Source organism: Pelmatolapia mariae, linkage group LG5 (assembly GCF_036321145.2).
Source record: "Pelmatolapia mariae isolate MD_Pm_ZW linkage group LG5, Pm_UMD_F_2, whole genome shotgun sequence".
Taxonomy (NCBI): Eukaryota; Metazoa; Chordata; class Actinopteri; order Cichliformes; family Cichlidae; genus Pelmatolapia; species Pelmatolapia mariae.
In genome coordinates, this window is record NC_086231.1 from 7,248,536 (window position 1) to 7,275,335 (window position 26,800).

General features: G+C 38.1%; 1 protein-coding gene across 1 annotated transcript; it reads left to right on the forward strand.

Moving 5' to 3' along the window:
- Window positions 1-92: 92 nt before the first annotated feature.
- LOC134627429 (vesicle-associated membrane protein-associated protein B/C-like) lies at window positions 93-25,024 on the forward strand. Its single transcript, XM_063473487.1, has 6 exons — window positions 93-336; window positions 9,171-9,323; window positions 16,844-16,947; window positions 19,623-19,703; window positions 20,725-20,901; window positions 22,511-25,024. Exons 1-6 carry the CDS (start codon window positions 279-281, stop codon window positions 22,664-22,666), a joined length of 729 nt encoding a protein of 242 aa, XP_063329557.1. The 5' UTR covers window positions 93-278; the 3' UTR covers window positions 22,667-25,024.
- Window positions 25,025-26,800: the final 1,776 nt, after the last annotated feature.

Consider the following 26,800-nt stretch of genomic DNA (forward strand, 5'->3'; position numbering starts at 1 on the left):
CAGCCCTGGGTGCACCCCGGCATCACCCACCCTCCACCTCCTCCCTCTTCACCGCCGGGCGGCTATGCAGAGGCAGTGACGTCAGCAGGCTGTCTCTCACTCCCTTCCTGCTGCATCACAACAGGCGTTAGTAGCTCGAGTAGCAGTAGTTGACCGGGGGGACGGGATATCCACCGCTGATTCATTGATAAATAAACTCTATTGACGCTGCAACACTCGACAACATCCTAACACGGGAACTGGTTGCAGTGCGATAATCCCGCTCCAGCTGTTGGGACATGGCCAGGCCGGAACAGGTTCTGCTCTTGGAGCCTCAGCACGAACTGAAATTCCGAGGTAAGAGGGGAGGGCCCGGCTGTGGCAGGGAGGAGGAGGAGTGGGGGGAACCTGCCTCTGTCAGCGCTGTTTGGAAGGAGAGGGGGGCACTATTAGGGAACCCATACCGAGCGGGGCTGCAGTGCACATTTTCACAATATAGCCTTCATATGAAAAAGCGAAGGCTGCCCTGAAAGGACGGCAGGTCAGCTGACAGCTAGCTTTGCAGCTAGCTGGATTAGCTCTCAGCGGCTAGGTTAGCCAGGCCCTGTCACACATTTGACCTGCACCAAGTTCCTCTAAAGCGGGTTACAGCTATTAGACACGAAATGTTCACCCATTTAAAAATAGCAACTATAAAAAGATGACACAATGATAACTGCTCTTTTAGTTCGCCACCTTTCATTGTCCATAAGCTGCAACATCCTTAGCATGTCTGGCTGGCTAACATTAGCTCCTCCTCTGATTGGCTGTCTCGCTCTGCTGGCCAGCCAGCTGTCATTTAATAACTTGACAGCTCACAGGACGGAAAAACTGGGCAACCTGTGCAACTTAATATGATTTCAACTGTGGGTCGTTAAAATTTCCTCAGTCCTTATCGTTTGGACTTTTGAATCAATAATAGATGTCTTGGTGAGACTCGGCATTTGGCTGCAAAATGTCACATTTAGGCCCAGATAATGTTACATAAACACATATGGTACATTTGTACCTGCTTTGGAACAGATTCTGGAGTTCCTGCCATAGTTTGAAACATTAAATGCTTTACTTAAAACTAAGACGCTGATAAATGTAATATTTATACTTGTTTTAATGATACCCTAGTCTCCCAAATGCCTGTATGGTCAGTGTTATTTGGTTTATGAGGCTTAAAGAACAACAAATTACACTTAGTTGTCTTAGCAAAACCAAAAAATAAATAAATTAAATGCCAACCTTTATAATACTTATCACTGACCTTCAGTGTAGTTAAATGACCTGCAGCCCTCAGCAATTTACACTGTAGCCACTGTTTAAATCCACTCAAAACTATCAGTGCTTGAGCCAGCAATTTGTTGAAGATCATAATGTAGCCTCCACTGCACACTTGTTAACTGCTTAAGCATTAATATACACTTAAAATGATGAGTAGAGCATAACCAGAATATGTCCCAATACTGTTTTGTCCTTACGTCTCTCATAAGATGCCACACCTTTCACTGTGTTAGCTATGATAGGCTCCAACCTTCCCGCAATCTTAGTTAGATAAACTGTTTAGAATATAGGGTGAGAAAATAGACACCAAAGTGCATTAGTTGTTTACACGTTCGCCTAATAAGTGAAAGATCCCTGGGGGTTGAGTCAGCAAGGGCATTTGGTGTAAAAACTGCCAAATCAAATACGCAGAGCTACTCTCTGTAACGACCCTTTGTGAGTAAGAGAGCAGCCGAATGTAGCTTTTTCGTCTTCCTCTTCTTCAGTGTATTATCATGCTTCCATCAGAGCCACTTTACAAGAGCCAAATAGAGAAATTGTATTTAAATATTGATTTGTTGTCACTTTTACCACTTTAGTCCAATCTGCTCAAGAAATTTCATGGAAAGACCCAAAATTAAGAATGTGTAAGTCCACCTCTCATTAGGTCTTTAAATTCCCCGGCCTACTATTTGGCTCTCCAGTTCTCAGCTTCAGCTCCATTTCATCTTAATGATGACGTGATTCAAAAAATATTTTTAAAAAGGGTACACAAATACATAGCGTAAGTTAGAAAAACTGATTCAGACGTTTTTAGATTTTTGACTCAACGAGGTTGGAAAGCTTCTTTGTAATGATTTAGGGTAATATTTAAATGCCAGTTCATAGTTTTAAAACATCGGGTTTGGCTATTCTTTAAAACCTCGGTCAGATCCATACCTCGGTTCTGCTTTATTGGAGATGAATAACAAAGAATAGAGAAACATATTTTTACCATAGAGCATATCACCTGGTTGTGATTGCAACATGAACAAAAAGTGAAAAACACCATCATTATTATCCTGCTTTAACCATTCATATGGTTGTCGTGCAGTACAGTTCAGTGATCTGTAGCACGGTGACTCCTAACTGCAGCTTCATTAATGGCTAAATTTTTATTCTATTTTATTCTACTGTATATAGTATTCTATTTTTATTCTATTCTGTACAGTTGTGTACTGTATTTATTCTTATTTTATTTTTTTTTATTCTAATTGTCCTTCATAACTTTTGCACTGTCCACTTCCTGCTGTGACAAAACAAATTTCCCACGTGTGGGACTAATAAAGGTCATCTTATCTTATCTTATCTTAAATCCAGATCATTGTCTTTGCTCATCTCATGGGAGTACTGAACTAATACCATGATAGTTCACATAGTGGCAAGATATGCCTAGCACCACACAGCTGAAGCTCTCGAACCACTACTCCTAATGTTTCCCATTTCAGCTGTTGATTGCCTTTTGGGGGGGAAGATGTGGGTCATATTTGCTGTAAGAAAATTCTCTCATAGATTTCCTTTGAGGATTTTTTTGAGTTCTATGTCTCATCCTTATATAACCTCCCTGTTTCAGCTACAGATTCGTTTGGTTTACTTGTGACTATTTACACAACTGTGATTCTGTGTATATATAAGTGACCCAAAATAGACTATCTGCATCAAAGTAAAGCATCATGTCACCCAGTGTGACAATGTGTCTTATTAATAGATTAAACTAGAAACTCACCATCAATTGGAAAGACTGTTGCTATGGTTACCTAAAGTTGAAGCAGTGGGTGGATGTTTGGGGTGTTCGTTTGTTACATGACTTTAGTGGACACACATCGCTTTTGGTAAATTCCTTAGCTAGAAAACACAACCTGTAAGGAAATGTAAGAAAAAATATAAGAAAAATAAAATCTAAGTAAAACTGAACAAATAAAGAATCTCAGTAAATAGAAATCTAGCAGAATGAAGTAAAATAAGAGTCCTAATAGGTATAAAAATAAATACAGGTATTGTGCTAAGATTTCCTAGAGAAATTGTTCCAGTACCTGTTCAGTAAGTGGTGTAGGTCCATGTGTAAACTAGTTTTTTACATAAATGTAAAAGTAAACTGAAGATTAGTGCAAAATTAGTCCATGAACCATTTATATGTATCAAAATATTTCCTTCATTCAAACTGTAGTAAATGAATAAAGCTAAATCAATTGCAGGGAAAATCAGTAGGTCGGAAGTTCGTATCCCAGTGCAATCAGTTTTTTCAGTATTTGGTTGATGGGTTCAGTCATCTTTAATTCAACTCTGTCTTTCATCAGTCTTCACTTAACCTTAGAGATCAGTTCTCTTTGGAGGCCAAGCCAACTGTTGCCGGACTCCTCAGATGATATATCTTCATGGCTTTTTGTGATGATAGATAAGAATCTGAACCTGAAGCCTGAAAGAATCCCACATTACTGTATAAAAGTGTCTAATAACTGTTGATCATAACCAGACAGAAGAAACTGTGTCTTATTGTAAATGAAAATACCACAAATCACATGCCTAGATGTAGGCATGCAGTGTGAAAGCTCAGGCAACACAGAGTGGGTTTGTTAGTAGCAATTTGTCTCTGGTTTTTACAATCTCTAGAGTAAATGCTCTTAAATTCTAGGCACTGGACTTTTTCATTTCTACCCATTTAAATTTTTTGTCAGGGGTAAGGGTCGCAAACCACCCCTTGGTTTTTATCTCCTACTTATAAAATCCAACATTGCATGATGACAGCTTCAGATATCAGCTTCTCATAATAGTTTTTTTTTTTAAACAACCATTTGCAGCCTCTGTGAGTTGGACACTGTCCTGAGAAACCTTCAGGAAGTAGTAGATCAGGTGTACAGTAGTCAGTGGCGTGAGTCCCTTTCATTAAAAGCCTTTAGATCTTGAGCCAAGCTTGTGAAGCTCTGAATTTCCTCTCTGTTTTTGCTCAACAGGGAGTGGAAGTGTCAGTTGCTCTCAATGTTTGCTGAGCTGAAACTTTACCTTGAATCTGGTGTATGTGCTAATTCTGAAATAGCTCCATGTTTTCATACAGGGAGTTAGTGTGCTTCTCTCAACTGCAAACTTTACCATTACCATAATGGCTACTGTAAGGGACTAATTTGTAGTTTCATCAGAAAGCTTTACTTGATAAAAAAGGCTTTCGCGAAAGCCTATGTGGTTTGTAATTGTTGATCAAAATCACAAGACGGAAGACTGTTTTGGAACTTGGAAATTAGCTGGTCAGTAAATGCTGGTTTAAAAGTCTGCACTTTCAGATCGTTTATTGATATATTTTCATCCCTCTAACCATGAAATGTATAATAGTAACTATATCTATGACAGCAAAGTGAGAGGAAGCATTGTCTGCAAATAAATGTGGATAGACATGGTCGTTTATGGACATTATTTGCTAATATGGTTTTCCATGATACTGTAACGTTCCATTCCATCTTGCTTTCCATAAGGCTGACTGTAAAGTGTGTGGTATTGGCAGCATATTTGCTAAGTTTGGGAAGTCATGCAGCCATTCATCATTGCCCCTCGCCTGACCATGAATTAGCACAGCTCTTACTCAAGCTACTAGGGAAAATACAGGCGTTAGTAATGCTTCCAGTTAGGTTTTTGTCCCATCAATGAAAAAACGGGGATAATTAATTGCATATAAACCTGTGACTCTCAAGCTATACAAGAAATGATATTTGGTCAGTCGGCAACATCAGAAAGGGCTCACAACCTGCAATATCTGCAATGAATATTCTTGTTATATCAAAGAGACTAGTGATTAAACAGTAAGGCTTTCTTCAGCCTCACTGAATAAATCATGTTACATTTATTCATTTCAAGACTCACTGTAGTCATGTGCTAGAGCTCTGGGATCCACCCATATTTCTGTCATCAACATCAAAGTCAAAAGGAAACCTTAACACTGAAGTAGATATTGATTTACTCTTCACGTTGGGATGAATTACAGTTTTAGATGCTGCTTCCTCTCGTGGTGACTATAAAATGAGAAGGCAATAACTCTACTTATATTTCCTGCTCCTGGACTCCTTAATCAGTGCATGCATGATATATTTTATACAGTGATTCAAATTCTGTTTCAGCAAACACTGATTGTTGTTTCAAGGCAATAACTAAGTCACTTGAGACATTCTTTGCATAAACCAGGACAGCGGATTGGAAATTTCTCACTAAATGGCGATATGCATAAATGAACTTGATGTTTAAATGTGCGTATGTTTGAAAAATAATTATTACAATAGTCCTTGCAAACACTATATCACTGCTGATTGGTTAGAATAAAATATAGTGTTGTGTAGGGCTGTTCGATATAACAATATATATCAGATGACGATATAAAAATGTGTATTGTTTCCTATTACGCTATCGTTTGTTTCGTGGTTTCGTAAAATAAACTTTTTACAGCAATATGTTTTCATCGTTTTGATGGTCACTGTAGTGGCTAAATTAATTTCTTAAAGTTCTCTCTTTCTCTTATATTTAATATAACAACACTACGGACGAACAAGCGCCTGTTTTTACGTGCTGTCGTGAGCAACAATGATGGTAAAACCATTGCGTGGCTCCACTGTCCGCTTGTTTGTTTTTCACGTAACACTTTCACAATAAAGCTCAAGATCCTGTTGAGACTTTTCAAAATAAACTGAATCACGTGAAAGAGTATGCAGAGAGTTTATGGATGAGAAGCAAAAAACAGAGACGCCAGGTGCTAAAAAATAAAACTTAGACTCAAACTTCAAAAGAAAATGGTGGCCGTTACAACTTATGTCTAAAAATGTATAGTTTCATGCATCGGTTAAAACACTCGACTCCAGGTAAAGGACGCCCAGCTGGAAACACTTCACGCAAGTCGAGTTGCCCGAGAGTCACAGAATTTACAGAAAATGTTGCATTTTTGTGATTTATATCGTTGTCAGGACAATAAATGTCTTATTGGGATATGACATTTTGGCCATATCACACAGCCCTAGTGTAGTGTTCAATCCAATATTTAGCTTCTTTTTTTTTTTTTTTTTTTTAAAAAGACATATCTGACAGGACTGAGTAGTATTTAAACTGAATAATTAGTCTGAGGATAATTTGTACGTTGTAACGATTTTCTCTAGTAACTAATCACTGGTGCACATCTGCTCTGAACATGCTGTGACACAAATCTACAATAACTATGTTACTATAAATTCATACAGCTTACTGGACTTACTGGACTGAGAATATGCTTTGAGATATTGTTCAAGCTCTGCACGTTAACAACATAACACCCCCCACCCCCCCACACCCCCGAATAAAAAAGAAATATTGCCTGACTTAACAAGCTCACTATTTCACTGTTTTAGCAGAAGAAAACAATAACAGCAATATTCGATAAGCTGGGGAAGGGTGCAAAAAGTTGTCTTACAGACTGTTCTTAGGTAGCTGTTATCTAACCTATTTAGCATGTACTTGTTTAGGAGCAACAGTCTTCAGGAAATTCACATAAAAGTCTGTTACGTTCTCAAAACTCTCTTAAAGTATTTTAGGGATTTCCTTGGGGGGATCCCCTCGTTGAGTCATAATTGAGATTTGGGGCGTTTAACTTGTACAGAAGTCAAATTACTGAGCTCTTTTTTTTTTAAATTGTATATTATGCATTTCCACTTTCACTTGTCTAAGTTTCAGTTTTCTTGCACCATGTAAATACGTTACTGGGGCTAATTGATTGATTGCTCACAGCTATATAAACTTGCTTGTTATTCCCCTGCTTTTCCACCCCTTCATTTCATATTACTCTGTCAATTTCGGACATCATTTATTGTCCAGAATTACCTTCATTTGTGTAATTTCATTAAAAAAATGCTGGAAGCTTTACAAAGCAGTAAAGATGGAGAGAAACTGTAACAGAAAAACATCTCTGGAGTTTTGGAAATACATGTGCAAGGAAGAAAAGAAAACAAGTTAATAATGACTTCATATTACTTGAATAGCCTTGAATTTAGTGTTGTTAAGCAGAAAAGGGAAAGTGTGTAGCTCTGCAATCCAAAGGAATATTTTAAAAACTTCTTCCATGCTTATAGAGTAGTCCATTTCAGACTTGTTCAGACTCTGTGTAGTCACTTTAGTGTAGCCTGATGAATTTAATGGGCAGTTATTTACACATCTGTGCAATCTAATGTCACACAGATTTTGTATGGCTTTGTTAGGCTAACGATCCGATCTCTCCCTGTGCATACCTCTGTTGGTGATGCCTGGAAACTTCAGAGCTACAGTCTATGAGGAAAAGCAGCATTATTTTCTAATAGGTTGATGGCAGTCAACAAGGCATAGACAAGACAATATTGTGCAGTGTCGATCAATGGAGGTTTCTCCATTATTGATAAATGTGCAGAGCTTAATGCAGCCACAGAGATGTGGCCTGCATCTCCAATGCTGGCTGTAATTAGTTAAATCCAAACTGCATTAGCTGCTCTGTTTTAGATAATGCAGTAGTAGAAGATTTATATTTATGTATGTTTTATTTTGTATGTACAGTGTACCTTTCAGTTTTCTATTAATTGAATAATTGTTTTTCTTAACCACGAGGGCTGTGTAGATAACCGCAGTCAACATTCAATTCAATTCAATTCAATTTTATTTATATAGCGCCAAATCACAACAAAAGTCGCCTCAAGGCGCTTCATAGATACAGAGAAAAACCCAACAATCATATGACCCCCTATGAGCAAGCACTTTGGCGACAGTGGGAAGGAAAAACTCCCTTTTAACAGGAAGAAACCTCCGGCAGAACCAGGCTCAGGGAGGGGCGGCCATCTGCTGCGACCGGTTGGGGTGAGAGAAGGAAGACAGGATAAAAGACATGCTGTGGAAGAGAGACAGAGATTAATAACAGATATGATTCAATGCAGAGAGGTCTATTAACACATAGTGAGTGAGAAAGGTGACTGGAAAGGAAAAACTCAATGCATCATGGGAATCCCCCGGCAACCTACGTCTATTGCAGCATAACTAAGGGAGGATTCAGGGTCACCTGGTCCAGCCCTAACTATATTCTTTAGCAAAAAGGAAAGTTTTAAGCCTAATCTTGAAAGTAGAGATAGTGTCTGTCTCCCGAATCCAAACTGGAAGCTGGTTCCACAGAAGAGGGCCCTGAAAACTGAAGGCTGTCCCTCCCATTCTACTTTTAAAAACTCTAGGGACAACAAGTACCATCAATCCAGAGAGTTATTGTTAAAGAAAAGCAGATAGCTTAGTTTGTATCCTTGACATATTTACAATTGACTTGTTTATCTTGAGGACAACTTCCAGTCAAAAGTATTAAAAAGCTCCATTAGTTTAATTGGCATGAAAACTATTTTTATTCAGATTATGTCAGGTCAAATGAACAAACCTTCACACACCACATTCGAATGTCTCACACATAATCACAGCCATTTTCCTCTATTATTTACTTTGTTTGAAAAGGGTGCAGTCAGCTTGTTCTTGTTTGTATGTACAGTGTAAATGTGCTTCTTGGCAAAATCTTGGGTAAATATTTATCAAAGAATAAATTGGTTTGTAAATTCATAGTACAAGGTAGTGCAACTTCTCAGTCAAGTGAAACTCCCATGCTTCCTTCTGCTTCGATGTGCCAGTTTAAGAAAATTACATTTAAATTATTGTTTCTCAGAAACAGTCACATTATAGTTTCTGTTATCATGTTTTTTCCTCACACTGTTGCTTCTTCTGTGCAGTTGATGTATCTTTATCACTTGGCTCATTTGATTTCATTAATACGTTGCTTTCTCATTGTCCTTATTTATCCAAAGACAGACTTGTCAGTCTTGTCAACACCAGTTTTTAAGTGTCCACTGTGTTTACTTTCCGCACAGGCCCATTCTCAGACGTGGTCACCACAAATCTCAAGCTCTCCAACCCTACAGACAGGAATGTGTGCTTTAAGGTGAAGACGACAGCGCCGCGTCGGTACTGTGTGCGGCCAAACAGCGGAATCATCGATGCAGGCACCTCAATCAATGTCTCAGGTAAGGATTCAGGGAAGTAGGACTGAGTTAAGTTTATTCACTCGCTGCTTAAAATGGTTAGCCTGTGATAAAATGACATGTTAGATCATCTGTCACAAGTCTTTTAATGTATTAAACAATCATTGCTGCTTATGTGTGAACTATACTGCTGGTCTGTATACATCTGGGAATAATTATTCTTTCAACAGAGCACCTAGTAAGTTGGGATGGATGATTCTTATACTTTTTAAGAAGGATAGACTTTATACACGGTAACTTACAGAACTCATTGGTTGTCAAGTCAGTATGAAGACAGTGTTATCCATATAATATATAAAGAGATTTGTTCTTGTTACATGAACTTAAAACTGCAACTGCGTGGTATTCCTCCCTCCTTCCATTTTGAAGAAAGCAGGTACTGGCTAATGTTTCCATGTGTTCACCGTCTGTCATTTACAGTCCCAGACTCATTTTACAGTGCACCCTATCTGGTGTCAACAACTGCAGACTGTGTCAGTGGTGCCTGCAGTCAGCAATGACAAACCAACTGAGTCCGCTCTGTCTGTTTCCCTCATTTTTCAGCCTTGTTAGACTGAGAAGGGTCACAGGTTAGAGCCTCAAAATGAGTTTGCTTCTCTGAGAATGTACTCACAGTGGCAGCTGTATAGACATGGTCTGTGGCTACTTTAAGTCCTATGTCTTTAGGGAGTACTCAGGCTGTATGGAAGCAGGGTGTTTAACAGGATAGAATTGAGGTGTGGGCTGTATTGCAGGAAATGTGGCTTTAAAAAAAAAAAAAAGAAAAGTTGAACACATGCGTTATTTCAATGAAAAGCGGAGGATTATTTAAGATCTTGCATACATATTGTAAAGTGATGAAAATTTTTTTAATCACTTTACATTTTGGATTAATTTTTTTTCTTTTTTTCATTAGTATGTGGTTGTGTAGAGTACTAAATGATAGCTCTGTGGCTATCCTGTTAGCCTGAAATCTTTTATCACTGGAAGTGCCCATTAGCACAGTCCTGGTTTTGGCCAGTGCACTTTAATCTCCGTTTCATTTTGGCACACAGAACACCACTTAATACATATGTTCTTTATTTATAGTTTTAAAAAAAAGACTAAACTAAATACTGCTCAGTAAACAATGGATGCTAATTAAGACTAATTTACATGCCTCGTTGTGACTTAATACTAAAGGCAAAAAATGAACTACTATCAACAGATCTCTCTGCCACTTTGTGCTGTACGTTAATCAGCTGGAGGCAACTGATTGTCATAGGTGCTTAATCCAATGTACAATCCATCTACAGTACATTTAGAAGCATTTCCTTTCTGAAAATAAGAACACAAACATCCTGCAAATTTTAACATTTCCATGTATGTTATTTACAAGGTTAGTAGTTTTAGATTTATCTATTTGAAAGAAGAGACTAATTTTTTTTTACTTTTTAACCTCCTGATTTATTTTGTAAGGCTTTCGTTTTAACTGATTTTTTTTTTTACGCATTACTGTGAATTTAAGTATACGTTAGTAGTGTTGGTTCAACCTAAAACACTGATTTCATTTCTTTAAATGAAACTCAGCATTGACTGAGACAGCTGTAATATTACAGAATAGTTCGAAATATAACTTCTGAAGTTTTGCGAGCAGTTGTTAGCTGAATGTTGACATTTTCAAAGGGGGTATGAATAAGCATAAGCCACAGTTCACAGTTTTCAGTCATTTTGAGGTGGTGGTATTACAGCCATGCACCAGCACAGGCAGCAATGAGCGATATGGCTGTTGAACTCAAGAAATTAAAAAAATGAAAAACAATTAAACCTCAACTTTCAGATTTTATGCTTTGTAAACCTCGAGATTAGAACCGTCATGTTTTGTGTAATTAAAAAAATATAAAGAAGAGTTTTGTTTATTTTAAAGGAAAGCTACATGTCAGTGTGTTTTCTTCCTGGTCTTAAAAGCTCTCTGAAACACTGGACTGTTTAAGAAGTCGAAATAAACACTGCAAGTTGCTATACCAACATTACTAATAAGAATAAAATTTTGAATGCATGAAAGGTCTCTCCCAAAATAACTTGCCAGTATCTGCACTGAGGGACAAACTCAAACATTTCGTTCGCGTCACACTCCTATAGCCTCTGTTTAAGAGGATTGCAAGTCATCTGTAACTTGTTTCAGTCCAGTTTGTCTCGTATTTCCAGGATATGCACAATAGTTGCACAGACATCCTTGTGTACCACTGCATACCTACAAACCCATGATTTGCCATTTGTTGGCTTAGCAGTGGACTCGCAGTGCTTTTTGAAGCTCAGCTCTGCTGTAACTGTATATGTTGAATGTAGCTACAACCACAGGAATGTTGCTGGTCTTGATTGGTGTTATGTAGCAGTATCCAGTGGAAAAATATCTGGCATAAATGTTTAAAAAATCCTCGAGTCCACAAATATTGAGCTTGTTGTGGGAATATGTCAGAAGTTCTCCTGACATACTGGGGACAGAAAAGCAAAATACCTTCCCACAGTAAAACAAATAATAGTTTTGTTGTCGCTGCTGTCCGAATTGGTTTCATTAGATTGTCTTGTTCTTGTTTCCTCCATGCCTGTGTTATGAAAGGACATGAAACTGAGTCTCCAATCCAAATCCTCATTCATTCAGTAGTGACACATGGATTTGAGCGTTTATGGCTGTGATCTTTTCTAATATTCACATTAGCTTGTTACCTACCAAGAGTCTTGTAATTGAAGTTGGACTCTAAATAGAAGCTGATTCCATGAAATATGTGGTGGATTGAAGTGCTGCTAATGTTGGGATATTTCTCACTGTGATATAGACGTGGTGGTGTAGTCGGTTACTTTTTCCTTTTGAATTATATTAAATAAGACAGACCCAAGAGAGCACAATCAGGAGTAAGGGCCTGCTAACCTGAGAAGTCTGAATATGAATATATATTTATATTTTATGTGAGTTTCATCTTATATGCTGGTAAATTTTCCCTCTTGGCTTCTTTCTCCACAACTCCCCTAACTTCATTCTCTTCCTCACTCCCACGCTCCCACACCATATTGTCTCAGTAGGTTTGGTGATCTTTGACAAGGTCTTTGTGTTGACTAATACTGAACAAAGTGGCCAGGGAGTGCCCTGTGACGTGTCAGGCTTCTCTTAATGAGATTATAAAAGGTTGCTGTTATAGGTAGAGGGTGAAGTAATGAGCTTTTATTATCATATATCTTGTTTCATATCATATTGTTTTAATAATGTTGTTGGATTCACCTCATTTATCGTCATAATTTTTTGATCATTGCTGTGCTTAAACTTGGATATAATCCTCTATTTTTCTGGCCCACCTTCTGTTTCTTAATCTTTGTTTTATTGCCAGACAGCTCTTTTTTCTTCTTTTTTTTTTTTAAACTTTTGTATGCTGATCAAAAGCTGAAAAGGCTTTTGAACGGGTTAATTGGGAAATTCTATACAAAGTTATGGGCAAGTTTGGATTTCATCAATCGTTTATCATGATCATTCAAGCATTATATAAATCACCAAGGGCAAGAATCAAAGTCAACGGGGCGCTTTCTAATTTTTTCGATCTACAGAGAGGGACACGCCAGGGTTGTCCATTTAGTCCTCCACTCTTTGCCCTTTTTATAGAGGCCCTGAGTCAAAGTGTTATACAAAGCATTAATATTACTGGAGTCAAGATCATGGGTTGAGAACATAAGATTTCCTTGTTTACTGATGATATTTTGCTTTACTTGACAAATCCAAATATTACTTTCCCCAAGCTGTTATCACTTCTGGAGACCTTTAGCTCACTATCAGGTTATAAACTAAATATATCGAAGACTCAGATATTAACTTTTAATTATAAGCCAAATCAGGAAATTAAGTCTAAAGTTAACTTGAATTGGGAGTTGGAGCAAATTAAGTATCTTGGAGTAAATATCACTAAAGATCGCTCTAAAATATATCATGCAAATATTAAACCTTTGTGTTATAAAATAAATGAGGATATTAAAAGATGGAACTTAATACCAATTTTAAATTTCGAGTCACGTGTTGATACAGTCAAAATGAACGTCTTGAAATAACTGATAAACAATTTCAGGAGTGGGACAAAATAATTTCCAGGTTCATATGGCAGGGAAAAGACCACGAATTAAGTACCAAACTATCCAGCTGGCTAAAGATGAAGGGGGGTTGGGGTTTCCATGTTTGAAAGATTATTATGTTTCAGCTCAACTGAGGATCCTAGCGTGTTGGTGCAATGTAGACTACCAAGCAAGATGGAAAGAAATAGAAACAGCTGCCTCAAGAGATTTTCCAATTCAGGCAAGCTTAGGGGACGTGACACTTATTAAAAAACAAATTAATCAAGGAAACCAATGGATTAACTTACCTTTAAAACTCTGGTTACAATTTCTTAATAAGAATGATTGGAATGAAGAGGCCAGGATCTTAAGATGGTGCGCTTATGATCTTGATTTTTTACCCAATAAGTTAGACGCGAGATATAAAAAATGGGCAAGGCAAGGCTTAATGGCATATTGTATGTTTTATGATAAGGGAACTCTTAGGGACTTCCAATCAGTAAAAGATAAATACCAGTTAAGCAATACGGATTTTTTCAGGTTTCTTCAAATCAGGCATCATCTACATAACTTTATACCTAAGAGAACAGATCTTTTCTCTCTTCCTGTTTTGAATATATTTGTCAAGGCTTACCATGCAGATCCTGGCCTCAAGGTGATTTATAGACTGTACAAGGGTTTACAAGAGTTTAAGAAGTTGAATACTATCTACATTAAACAAAATTGGGAAAGGGAAACAAATATGGTAATTTCAAATGAAACCTGGTATCAGCAGTGTGCCTTTCAGTGGAGAATTTCTAGTTCTAATATATGGAGATGTTTTGGTTGGAAGAGTCTCTAGGTTTTTTATTACACCTGCACAAAGTAAACATTATTCTAATTACTCTAGCTGCTGGAGAAACTGTGGGGCCCAAGGAATAAAACACTTCCATTTGTTTTGGTCTTGTCCATTGATCAACACTTTATGGGTATCGATTAACTCTAGTATGCAACTCCCCTTTAATTGGGATGAACTTTTGTTTGGATATTTATACTCAGTAAATGTAGATAAAAAGTCCAAGCTGTTATATGGTTTTCTGAGTCTGGCTGCCCGAAAGACTATTACTAAGAAATGGCTAAGTGTGAAAATTCCATCACTAAATGACTGGCACGAGACTGTCTATGGGTTGTTTAAAATGGAAAAAATTACCTTCTCTAACAGATTTCAAAATGATACATTTATTGAGATTTGGGATAAATGGAAACATGTCAAGGAGACCCGATTTTGTTAGAATCTTTGTAATTCTGTATGCCATATTTTTGAACTGCTATGTGTATATATGTGTATGTGTGTGTATGTGATGTATATGTGTATGCATATGTGTGTGTGTATATGTGTATGCATATGTGTGTGTATGTGATGTATATGTGTGTATACATATATATTAACTAGATGGTACACCCGCTTGTTTATTTTTGATTACTTGTTTATTTTTGTTCTTATAGGTTGTTTTATATTACGTTCCTTATTTAAAAAATGTATTTTCTTTGTTTCTGGGAAATTCTAAATAAAAATAAATAAATAAATAAATAAACTTTTGTATGCTGCAGATAATCCACTTTTTAAGGGGCCAGAGAAGTCTAGTATATTACACTTACCGAACCTTACTGGCTTTTCTGCTTTTTTTTGAATAGCATATTTGTAGACTAAGACCAACAAATACATTTTACAGCAGTAAATCCCACTATAGTTGATCTCCAGGGCCTGCTTTACAGGAGCCAGTAGTTGCTTGTAACTCTGGTGTGAGCTGGTTTTCTCAGAGGACACAATTAATTAGTGACAGGAGAAATTTTTTTAACCACCTCCTTTCACCTCTCTAATGGTTACATTCATCATCAACAAACAGGCTGGCGATTACCGTTCTGTTTGACCGTGTTGATTACAATTAGCCTCTTTGAGTTTTGTAAATTATTGCCCAGTGTGAAGAATACTAAATCATGCCATTAGCAGAAGTAGCTCTTGGTGTAAAGGTGTAATCAAAGGGGGTAGATCAAAGATGATTTAAATCACTTTTTCTCCTACTGAGGCTGTGCTTTTTTCCATCTCAAGCTTTGACTCAGGATCATTTAATGTTATTCAGCATTGCTTAAAGAACTTGCAAGCTTTCCTGACTCTATTTTCTTGTATTGTCCCCTTGGACCCAAGGTAGATGGCTGTGCAAATTGAGTCTGACTGAAACAGGACGTTCTCAATCTGTTCATGCCGTCTGTTTCTGATTTGCAATATTGAGCTACACTGATTGCTGTAATGGTGCACTACATCACTGAGGTTTTTCACTCTAGGGAGACTGGGGATGTGCCACATCTGAACACTGCCCTGATAGCTAGGCTGTTTGTTTCTAGGAAAAACCAAAGAATCATGCTGGCATTGCACTGATTTGAAAACATCTTTCAATTATATTGTGATTTAAAACCTGTAGTCAAAGGAGGAAAACATTTTCCATCAATAGCCATTTTCATCCTCTCTGCAATTCAGTCCCCTATACTAACATAAGAAAGGGATTGCTGTATATCATTGTTACAGCTCCTCTCAGTGACTGGAATAACATCAAATAAGCCACGAGTGGCTGTGAGGACTGATGTGGTGATGGGCTAAAGGAGTATTCCAGCTCCACACCTGCTTTCTGTTAGACTGATATGTAATGTTAAAGAAGAAAAAGACAGAGTTGGATGCTGTTAGAAAAATTACCCCCGAGGGTTTTTGCAGATCTGTCAGTGTTTTGCCGTCATGGTAACATGAAGAAATCCTCTTTAGCCCCCTCCCCCCTTTTCTTTTTCTCAGACACCCTTTGCTCAGTCTGACAAATACACGAGATGCACGAGTATATAAAAACTCAACATTTTCTCTCTAAGCTGGGGACTGAACATTAGTTTAGACAGAAAAAGTAACAAAATTGGGAACCAAGATTTTATTTATTTATTTTATTGCCATGTTTCACTCACAAATCATAATCTCTTCCTACCTGTCTGCGGAAGTTCCTGCACGTGATTCAAACAAGAGATGTGTTTTCCCAGCTCCCTTGGGGATGGAACATGGTAGTGAGGTTTGAAAAATGGGGAAATAAAACTGAGGTCTTCGCAACAAAATGAAACGATGGTAATCTTTTTGGGGATTTCCTGGGGTCTGGGCTGGAGCTTTGGTAACTTATCCAAATTTTTCCTTCTATAAATAATAATTCCTTCTTTATTTTTCCTTTCTTTGCTTTCATATGCATTTTAATTGCAAGCACTTTTTCAAACAGCATTTTCTTCTTTTTCCTTTTTATTTATTTAGTTTTAGTTTTATTGATACTAGAGAGTCTTATAATTACAAGACAGTACAATTTAAAGAAAATATTCAGAAACAAATTTTTGGAAGCAGACTAAATGTTTTTACTTTCTGTGCTGACATTAACTTTCTGTTTGTATTTCAGTTATGCTGCAGCCTTTTGACTATGACCCCAATGAGAAGAGCAAACACAAGTTCATGGTTCAGTCAATGCTAGCACCTCCTGACATGACTGACATGGAGGGAGTGGTGAGTGTGTCTCATTGTTTATAGCTTTTAGCATGTGCTTATTTGTACGTGCATGCTTTAAAACAGAAATACTTTGTACATAGATGCATTACAGTTATGCATATATAGGCATGTGATAGGATTAACCTCTTCCAAATATACCTGTTAAAATAAATGAGTCCTAAATTCAACATATGACACATTACACCATATCATTATTTAACTAAAACTAAACCAAAATGCAGAAGCAGTGTGTGAAAAACTAAGTACACACTTACTACTTTCATATGAATTTAGAGGGTAAGTAGCAGCCAGCTGTTTGCTAGTCAAATGCACTTGATTAACTGACTGTTATCGAGTGTGACCACATCTATAAAAGCAGGAGTTTTTGCAATTTGCTGCCCAGCACAATGCTAGGGAGGAACAACCTGCACAAAATGTCATTTGGTGATAAGCAAAGCATATCAGCACAAACACGTCATATCAACCTTCAGCCACGGTGGAGCAAGGGTTATAATTTGGACTTGTATTGTAACCACAGGACCTGTGTACTTTGCAGTCATTGAGTTAACCATGAACCTCTCTGTATACCAAAGTATTCCAGAGTCAAATGTGCGTCCGACAGCTCGGACAATGATCCCAAGCACAGCAGTAAATCCATGAAATAATGGCTGGATCATTGCAAAACCTTGATTCTTTTCTTTTTCAGCCAAAGTCCAGATCTCAGACTGAGTGAAACGTTGTGGCAGGACCTTAAATGCCTGCAAACCTCAATGAACTGAAGCAATGTTGGAATAAAAAATGGGCCAACATTCCTCTACAACTATCTGAGTGACTGATGGTGTCAGTGAATGCTGAAGGTTATTGCTGCCAAAGGTGGATCAACATCATGGGGTGTAATTAGTTTTTCACACACTGGTTCTACATTTTAGCTTGGTTTGTGTTAAATAGAGACAGTGTAATGTGACGCTTGTGCCTGTGTTGAGTTTGTATTCAAATAATTCTAAAACCTAGTAACATTTTAGTTTTCTATTATGTCCTAAAACCTTAGAAGGTGTACTTTTTTCACATGACTGTGCGTACATTAAATTTTACTGTGAAGGAAGAGGCTGTTAATCTACGCCTTTCCCACACTTAATGCAAGCCTGTGCTGCAGTGCTGGCACGCAGCAACAAAACACATTTAGCACAGTTTAGTCATAACATCATGTGTGGTCTGAGAGACATCTTTGTGATGACTGGCCCACATTTAAACACCTACATACTTGGGTAGCTATCGCATTAATATGACAACAGGCATCCTGAGAATTTGTTTTAATGTAGTGACACACATGAAGATGAATAGAATCAACAAGAGGGACGGTTACAATAGACATGCTGTATTAAATCAGAGCTTGAACTCTGGTGGGGTTTTGTGGGTTTTTGTGCAAGGTTGTGACTGTAACACAAGTTAGATGTGAAAGCAGATTTTTAAGGTGGGGGTTGTAAGAAAAGCACAAGTCCTGTTGGTGACAAGCTTCTGTCAGTTGTTTGTTTGAAACAATATGTGGAGTCAGTGAACAATGGACAGACTACCCTCATAATGGTCCAGTTGTTGGTGAAAATATGTAAGATGACCCTAAGCATACTTGATATTTAAAACCAGGCTGAGTCAGTATTGGATAAAGCAGTACTCAGAGATGCTTTGCCATACCTGGAAATTCCACACACTTTATCTAATCCCAAGAGAAGTGTAACTCCATTTGGTATGATATTTAAACTTGGGGAACCTGGGATTATATGCTTGCTTGGAAATCTTTCGAAGTTTTACCCGTCTGAGAATCTTTAAAGCACTAACATATTCTAAAAGATAACTCAAACAATGCGAAGACTTGGAAAACAAAACATGCATATGTGGTTATTGCCTAAAATGGACCATCAAGTTTCTCAAATTCTACCAAAACCTAGTTTAGCAAGGGCACATTGGCAAAGCTGCAAAGTGTGTTACTGTAACACACATGACAGCACACTCTTCTGTCTAAATTAAATTATTATTCAATTTACTCTGAATAGTAATTGCATAATTATTCAGGCTAAATTCCTGGTTTTAATAAAACATGGAATGAAAGCTGCGCTAGAATTAGTGAAACACCGACAGAATACATAAAATGATTAAATAGAAATTACTTTATCTGAGTGCTCTTAAAGATTGAAGAGCCAATTAATAAATACAGTGCTATATTCCAAGGACACACGCAGTTTATGACCCTTATCTTTGAAAACCCAAATTAATTCACAAGGACATTTTGTGTTAATGTCCATTTATTTGTGTATTTCTTTCTTTCTTTCTTTCATCTTTTTTGCAACTCTGTCTTGAACCAAAGAGAGATTTAAACAAATTATTAATAAATCAAGAATCAAGAATTATTTATTTGGCTGTTTAGCTACAATAAAAATGTCTTTATGGAGATGCAGAATTTTATTTATTTTTTTCCAAAAAGAGTGAAAATACTGTATGGCAATCTCACCTATTAAAACACACACACAAAGCCTATAGATCTTGTTTTCTTTTCATCTAGCAGCTAGCTGACTTTATTTTACTCTGTTGCTCTTTCTCTGTTTTTATTCACATCATTTTTTAAAAAAAAAAAAATATTTGTTTATTAGTGAGGGACATCAATGCATGTTGTCCATATCTTTTTCTTTCTGCCTTTCTAGTGGAAGGAGGCTAAACCAGAGGAGCTGATGGACTCCAAGCTGAGGTGTGTTTTTGAGATGCCGACAGAGAACGAAAAAACGGTATGCACACAGACCTATCACCTTTTCTTACCATGCACGTGCTTTTGTCACCTGCAGATGTGATATCAGAAACAGTTATGTTTTTATCATGGTTTTTCATTATTCTCTAAGTGACTGTAATTAGCCCAAGCAAGAGTCCACTGTTTAATTTCAGTTGTGAGTATGTCAGTCACTATCTGAAGTCGCTAGTCAGCTTTTTTTTCCTACTGTGCAGCCTCTTTTTTTTTGTTTGTTATTTTTGTTTTGGGTTTTTTGTTAATGTGTCCCGGAAGCGGCATTATTTATTAGGTGGTGTTTCTTGTTGTTTTCCAGTTCCCCATCTTGCTATTGCTCTGCTGTATCTGCCTTCTTTATCCTGTATCTATCAGTCTTCATCTCTTTTCTTCTTTTTGCTCTCTTTTACCACCCCGGGTTTGTTCTTTTTATCGAGCCGCTTATGTTTGAACATTTTTGTAGCGTTTCCCTCCTCATCTTCTCCATCTTGTCCCACTTTCCTCTACATCTCTCTTCCTGCCTCAGCTGCACTCATAGCCATCAACAGCCCTTCAGAGACTCTCACATGTGGTTTGTTGTTGTTGTGATTCCTCTCAGACCTCATATTCCGCTCAGCTGCAGAGACATTATTTCGTCATAATATGAGCTGAGAGAATTCGCTCAATGAACACCAGGAGAGAAAAGGGACCTGTGGTAGTTGTTTTCAATTCATTATGAGCTGAGCAATACATACACATGTCTCCCAGTTGGCTCTGTACACCACAGAGTCCGTTATGTAGAGATAATGCTGATAGAAACCAGCTTGATCCATTTACAAAAGGCACCCCTGTGTGAACTCTCAGACAGGAGAGGAGGTTTTGTGTGTGTGCGTGTGTGTGTGTGTGTATATAGAGCAAGTCCCAAAATGTAAACACAAAGTTGTACCTGTGTGCCAGCAAAGACATCATACAGAATCACCATGGAGATATTTTAGCATCAACAGTCAACTTACTGCATTACAACTTTTCTCTCTGTAACCCACTTACAGCATGATATGGAGTCCAACAAGATGATGTCGTCCAGCTCGCTGAAGTCCGAGTCCTCGCTGCCTGTGAAGTCAATGAGCTCCACCCTTGATGACGGGGAAGTAAAGAAGATCATGGAGGAGTGCAAGAGGCTGCAGATGGAGGCTCAGAGGCTACGGGAAGAAAACAAACAGATCAAAGTGAGTAAAATGACTCAAGACTGTAGACTTCAAAGACACAGGTCTTTATACAGATATTAGGGGTTGCAAAGGCTTTACTGAAGGGAATCAGTTGGTAGTAAGTCCAGTTTATCATTTCAAGCTCAACACTTTCCAGCGTAGTAGAGTGTTAGAGTACAAAATGTTACATGTCTTTAAATTTTGCTGCCAAGGAGCCAAACAATATTTATTATAGTGGTCTTGAGCGAGTTCTCCAGGCTTTCTGGTATTTCAAAGTTTTTGTTTGGACATTGGCTGCCTTTTCCAGTCCTTGTACCTCACCATTTTGATCCCAAACACACTGCACAAGTTTCAGTATTTCCAATTTTCCTAGCAAAATATGAATGGTGAATAATGGAGAGTGGCTCAAGACTTTTGCACGGCTCACAAAAATATAATTTTAGCTGTGGCTCAAGTGGGACATCCACTAATCACAGGGTTGGTTTAATCCCCCTGCTCCGTATGTGCCACGTGCCCCCTAGATTTATGGACTGAATAATTTCCCACGGAGTTAACATATGTAAGTGTGTAACTACAAATAGTTTCTTTAAAAATAATTTCCTAAGTCTTGTAAAACGAAGAGGGACAAACGGGTCCAGCTTCACATAAAGACTCTTGGGCACTGTCAACTTGCAGAATATAATTATTTGTAGGTTTGGTATTAGAGCTTAATCGGGCCAATGAAAATATTTTGCTTTGAGGCTTGACTCAAAAGCAGAAAGTGATATTCTGCTGATTAAACAAAGAAAAACCTTAATCTCAGTCATCAAAATTAGCAGATGACATCACTGAACATCATGAATCACCTCTGTGTTGATTATTTTTTTGTACTGATTGATAGCTGATTGATGTTTACAATCAAGATAAGCTAATTAAGTAGAAGTGTTTAGTCACACAAAGCAGTGTCCTCCACCCAGGCCAGTAACTCACAATTAAGGTTTGCATGGAGTACAGCTGCTGATATCTTTAATCGGTAGCAGACCTCAGGGTTTAAAGCTCATAAGCTCGCAATTTTGCAAATCAATGAGTATGCCATCAATCACTAGCATCATTGGTTTCAAATTAGTTTTTGTAAAGGTTTGGTTCGAAATGAATCACACACACACACATGCACACACGCCTGCGCTACAGACGTCCAAGAGTGAGTTGTCCTCCCTTCAAACACCACCGCCTCCTCCCCTTTAAGTTCTTGCCAGAGGCAGAACGACTGTTGGCTGCTCCTGCGGCTGAGATTAAACTAACAGAGAGCCCCCCCCACCCGCTGCTGGGAAATGAAGTGTGTTAAACCCTGGCGCCTTGTGCGTTCCTCTGGGGGTTTGGGTCAGATGAGCATTTAAGCAGATCCGATTTCTCTGAGCTAATAAATAAATACTCTTATCTTATTAACTGATTGACAAACCGACCATTTCTTAACCCTTTGTTGTCCTTTCTTATTTCTCGTTTCCACATTCCTTTTTCTTTATTTCACTCACTCATCACTGCTTCCCTGTCATTCCCTTCCCACACACATCCTTTCATCATTTCATATTTATTCCTTTCACTCCCCTTACTCTTTTTTTTTCCCCCCCCCTTTCCCGTGTCCCCAATTCAGGAGGATGATGGTCTGCGGATGAGGAAGAGTAACATCATGTCATCTCAGCAAGCCTCAGTCGCGATGAAGAAAGAGGAAGGGATGAGCGCCCGTACGGTGGCCCTCATTGTGCTCTTCTTTGTGATGGGCATCATTGTGGGGAAGTTGGTCTTGTAGAGCACAGCGCAGTTCGGTCGGCCGCAGCATGGGGATGAAAACAAACACTGGATTTGGAATTTTGGATTATAAAACGCCATACGTGCTGGGTAGGGGGTGGTACTAGTTTTGATTCAGTCTCATTTATGTAAAATAATTCAAAAGGTAATGTATGAGGAAAAAAATGAAGAAAAAAACAACTTGTCATGTTATGAACAAACCTACTGTTACAGGTCTTGCCTCTACGTAATCATCACATAGTCATTCTGGCTCTCTTCCCAAAGTTTCACATAATAGAGTTGACTGGTTCTGTGGGTGGGGGAATGATGGAAACATGATTTAACGCTTGTGGTTCAGACCAGTGGATTTTCTAACACCGGCGAGGTAGTGTTGGTGCGATTGAGTCAGTTTGCAGTCGTGCGACTGTCATTCTAGTGTATTGATGTTTCTTTTTCTAAGCGACGGAGGCCAGAGCCAATGTATATGAATACAAAATCACCCCACTGTACAGTATATCCAGTTGTTCCTTCCAGCGAAACCCCCTTTAAGGAAGGGATTTACCAGAGAGATGATCCACATAGTTGGGGGTTTTACACACACACAGGGCTATCTCCTCCAATCAGAGGCTTTGTAAAATCAGCTCGTCTTTGATTGTATGACAACTTTGAGCAGTGTATGAAACACTATGCCGTAGGTGTTTTCTTTCCTCATGACCTTTTTTTCTTTTCACTCTACCTTATTTCCCTCACCTGTCACTCACTGCTCACTGCATCCTCCGACTGTCAGAGGGGGGTATGTTTGATTGCATGCGTTCACACGGAGTGTTGCATCTGGACTTTTGAATCTAAATTAACTGCTTTTTATAATGGTGATAATATAATGTCATTTGGCTGTAGGTTTGCACAACTACATTTCTGATTTTTCTCTTTTGTGTTTTGTTGCATTTTTATGATTTTATTTTGAGTAATTTTGTTTTGTCGTTAGGTTTGATGCATTTAAGAATATTGCAGCTACCTGAAATGAGGATTAGAACAGTCGTGTAAATCCAGATGAAAGCCTTGCCTTGTGACCTGTTGGGGTGCAAGTTATTCTCAGGCCAAGTTGGAGGTGTATTATGTACAGACGCACATACACAAACACAAAGCATGCGTGCACATAATGAGAAACCACAAAACTAAAAGACGGTGCATGAAGGAGGAGTGGTTTTATGTCACTGACAACAGCAAACCACGTCAAGGTCCTCTTGCAGTGTCCAAACACATTAAGCTTTGTCCTTTCCAGCTCTTTTCATTCTCTCATATTTTCCTTTAACCATACATTTGTTTATTTGGGGCAAATGTATGTCAGAGATCAGCCGAGTGTTTTAAGCTGCCTAAACCCGCTTCCCCAGTTGATGAGCTTTTCTTTGCTTACTCACGCTCTGCAGGCCTCTGTTCAGTTTTTTTGGGGTGTTTGTTGAGCATTTTTCTGTCACTTAAAATGTTAAATCCTCACTGCATTTGAAGTTGTGTTCATTTTAATGCACTAAAGGTTACGAGTGTTTCTCCTTTGAACTTCCTGCCTCACACGATGTTTTCTTTGTTTGTTGTTTTTCCATGAAGCGAAAGGTGGGAAAGTATACAGTCAGCTATAGCCTTGAGGGGACCACATGATGACAATGTACTGTTTCCACAACCTTCAGAAATAATAATAATAAAAAAGAAACAAAAAGCATTCTCAAATTGTTTCAGCTCCAAATTTGCATATTAACATGGGAGAGCGTTTGTTATTCTGCTCTGCATTATTTTAAGAAAAAAAACAGCTGGTCATATTTTGTATCCCACTTTCAGTAAACTGTTGAGCAGACGCAGGAGTCCACTCCCCTTTGCTGAAAGATATCTACGGTTAATTTAGCTGGCGGGTAAGCGATTAAAACAAACACGTGTATGTTTCGACTGTATCTCTATGAAGTCGGTGGGTTGAGGATGACTTGCTGCTTAAAGGGAGGGCAAAGCGAACCTAAAACTAGTCTCATCTTGGGTTATCAGACCTGGGTCATACAGTGCTTGCAGAAAATTGTTCTTGTTTAGTGAATCCTGACTGGAGTATCAGAACCTTTTTACACAAGAAAAATACCCTAAAACATTGGAATAATCCATTTATGTGACTGAAAATGTAACTTTACCACTGCCCCTGGTGCAGTAAACTCCATCAATTTGCTTCTTCGAGGCGGATTATACAAACAAAAATGATTATGTGTGAACACTAATCAATCCAGGCCTGGTCGTAAAACACATGACACTGATCTGTCCTGGAGCCTGACCATCACCGTGATCAATGTAAGCAGTTAAGAAACTGTTTTGTATGTATATAAATAAATAAGTCTATCTGAGAAAAAGATTGATATTCCTAGTCAAGTAGTCTCTCTGGTGTATAAAAATAACCCAACCTGGTTGGACTATGTAGCATCTTAATAAATTAAATGAATAAAGCCCCTAAATCACTGTGTGGCGTTATTTCCTGTTACATATGAAAGGCTACAGTGTGACCATCATTATACACGTAGCATTTTAAAAATATTTATTCTTTTAAAATGTCTTTAAAATCAGGGATGGGATTGTTGTAACATTTTAGGGTGGGAAAATATGTTTGAAATAAAGGTATTTGGTCTGGAGATGACAAATTAATCTACTGCTCCTTACAAAACTGGGAAGACTCGACTACTAACAGACAATGCTTAAACCCATTTTGATAGAGACTTTTTTTCTTCTTTTGTAATTCTCTGACATTCTCAAATCTCGTCACAACCTGGTTGTTAAACATTACCCACAGTGCAACTTAAATGGTAAATAGACTGATGGTTGTAGAGCAGTTTGCTCTAAATACGCACTCAAAGCACTTTTTACTACAAGACTGATTCACCCAGTCTCTCACAGACAGCAATTTAATCCAGCAGTGGGCTATAAATTTTCCCAAAGGGCCGTGTGAAAAACTGCTTATAAAGGGGTAAAATTAATATTGAGCAGAACTGAGCTCAGCTTATTGTTATAGCCCTCCATAACAGTCCCAGTTTCTCGTGGCCCCTTGGAAAAATTAATTGCTCACCCCTGTTCTATACCTAAGCACCTTGAATCGGGAGCAAAATATCAGGTTCAGTATTGAGGACACTTCGCCATGCAAACTGGAGGAGCTGGGGATCCATCAGCACTATAGGCAGAGATTACTTACGAGCTAAAGTAGCCTTAGGCTCATTCTTATCTTTTCCTATGTAGGTCTTGTAATCTAATTTCCCCTTAATTATTAAAGCATTTATATGATTATAAAAGGCTCTGTTATTCCATGTTATCTTAACCAGCACTGATTATTACTATTTGAGGGGAAAACAAGGTGATGAAGAATGAAAAAGGATTTTAAATGGTAGAATTATGGCAAGCACTTCCCAGTGAGATTTACTGAGAAAGGTTTTGGTACTTACTGAATCTCTTATCCTCAGAGTCCACATCTTTCTTTAACCCCAGAGAGACCTGCACATAATAGAACTACAGTAATGTTAAGAGCCTGGCTTTTTTTCCAACACTAGCTGCACAGGATGCATGTCCAGAGTCCTTAAAGACAACGCTGACCGTGTCCTGTCCAGCTAGCCTTCGATAGCATCTTTGTTGGGATTGGAAAACAGGCTGAAAATCGATCACTGTGCAGCAGGCAGGTTTTTAACCCAGAATCTTTGAGGATTCAGGAAACACTTTTAACATTAGCTTCCTGGGTTTTTCAAACATTGCAGGATATTTATATTACAGAGAAACAGATCTTTATCACTGTTACTTAAGTGGACTAATGCAGATGCATTAGAGGGACTTATAGCTTATATTCAGTAATGCTTTAACTCATAGCTAGACACTTGTCTTAAATGGGTCGCATTGTATATGAAAGCAAATTCAGAAGATTTTATTCATTTGTTGTAATAACTAGACTGATGTGAGGACAGCTCATCAATAAAAGATGGCTGTACATGTGCTGTATGACTGCTGCTCTCAACAAAACCAGACCTGCTGCCACTGACAGCCGAGGCTCCGCTGACTTTTTAGTTGCTTCTGCTTTGCTTGATTTGGCAGCACCACAATTTGCAGTGGGATAAGAGTGTTAACATATATAGCTGCAGGGAAATTAATTACCCCT

Coding starts and splice junctions, on each gene's coding strand:
- LOC134627429 (XM_063473487.1), top strand. CDS start 279: ATGGCCAGGCCGGAACAGGTTCTGCTCTTGGAGCCTCAGCACGAACTG. Junction 16,948..19,622: donor TGACTGACATGGAGGGAGTG/GTGAGTGTGTCT, acceptor CTGCCTTTCTAG/TGGAAGGAGGCTAAACCAGA. Junction 19,704..20,724: donor CGACAGAGAACGAAAAAACG/GTATGCACACAG, acceptor ACCCACTTACAG/CATGATATGGAGTCCAACAA.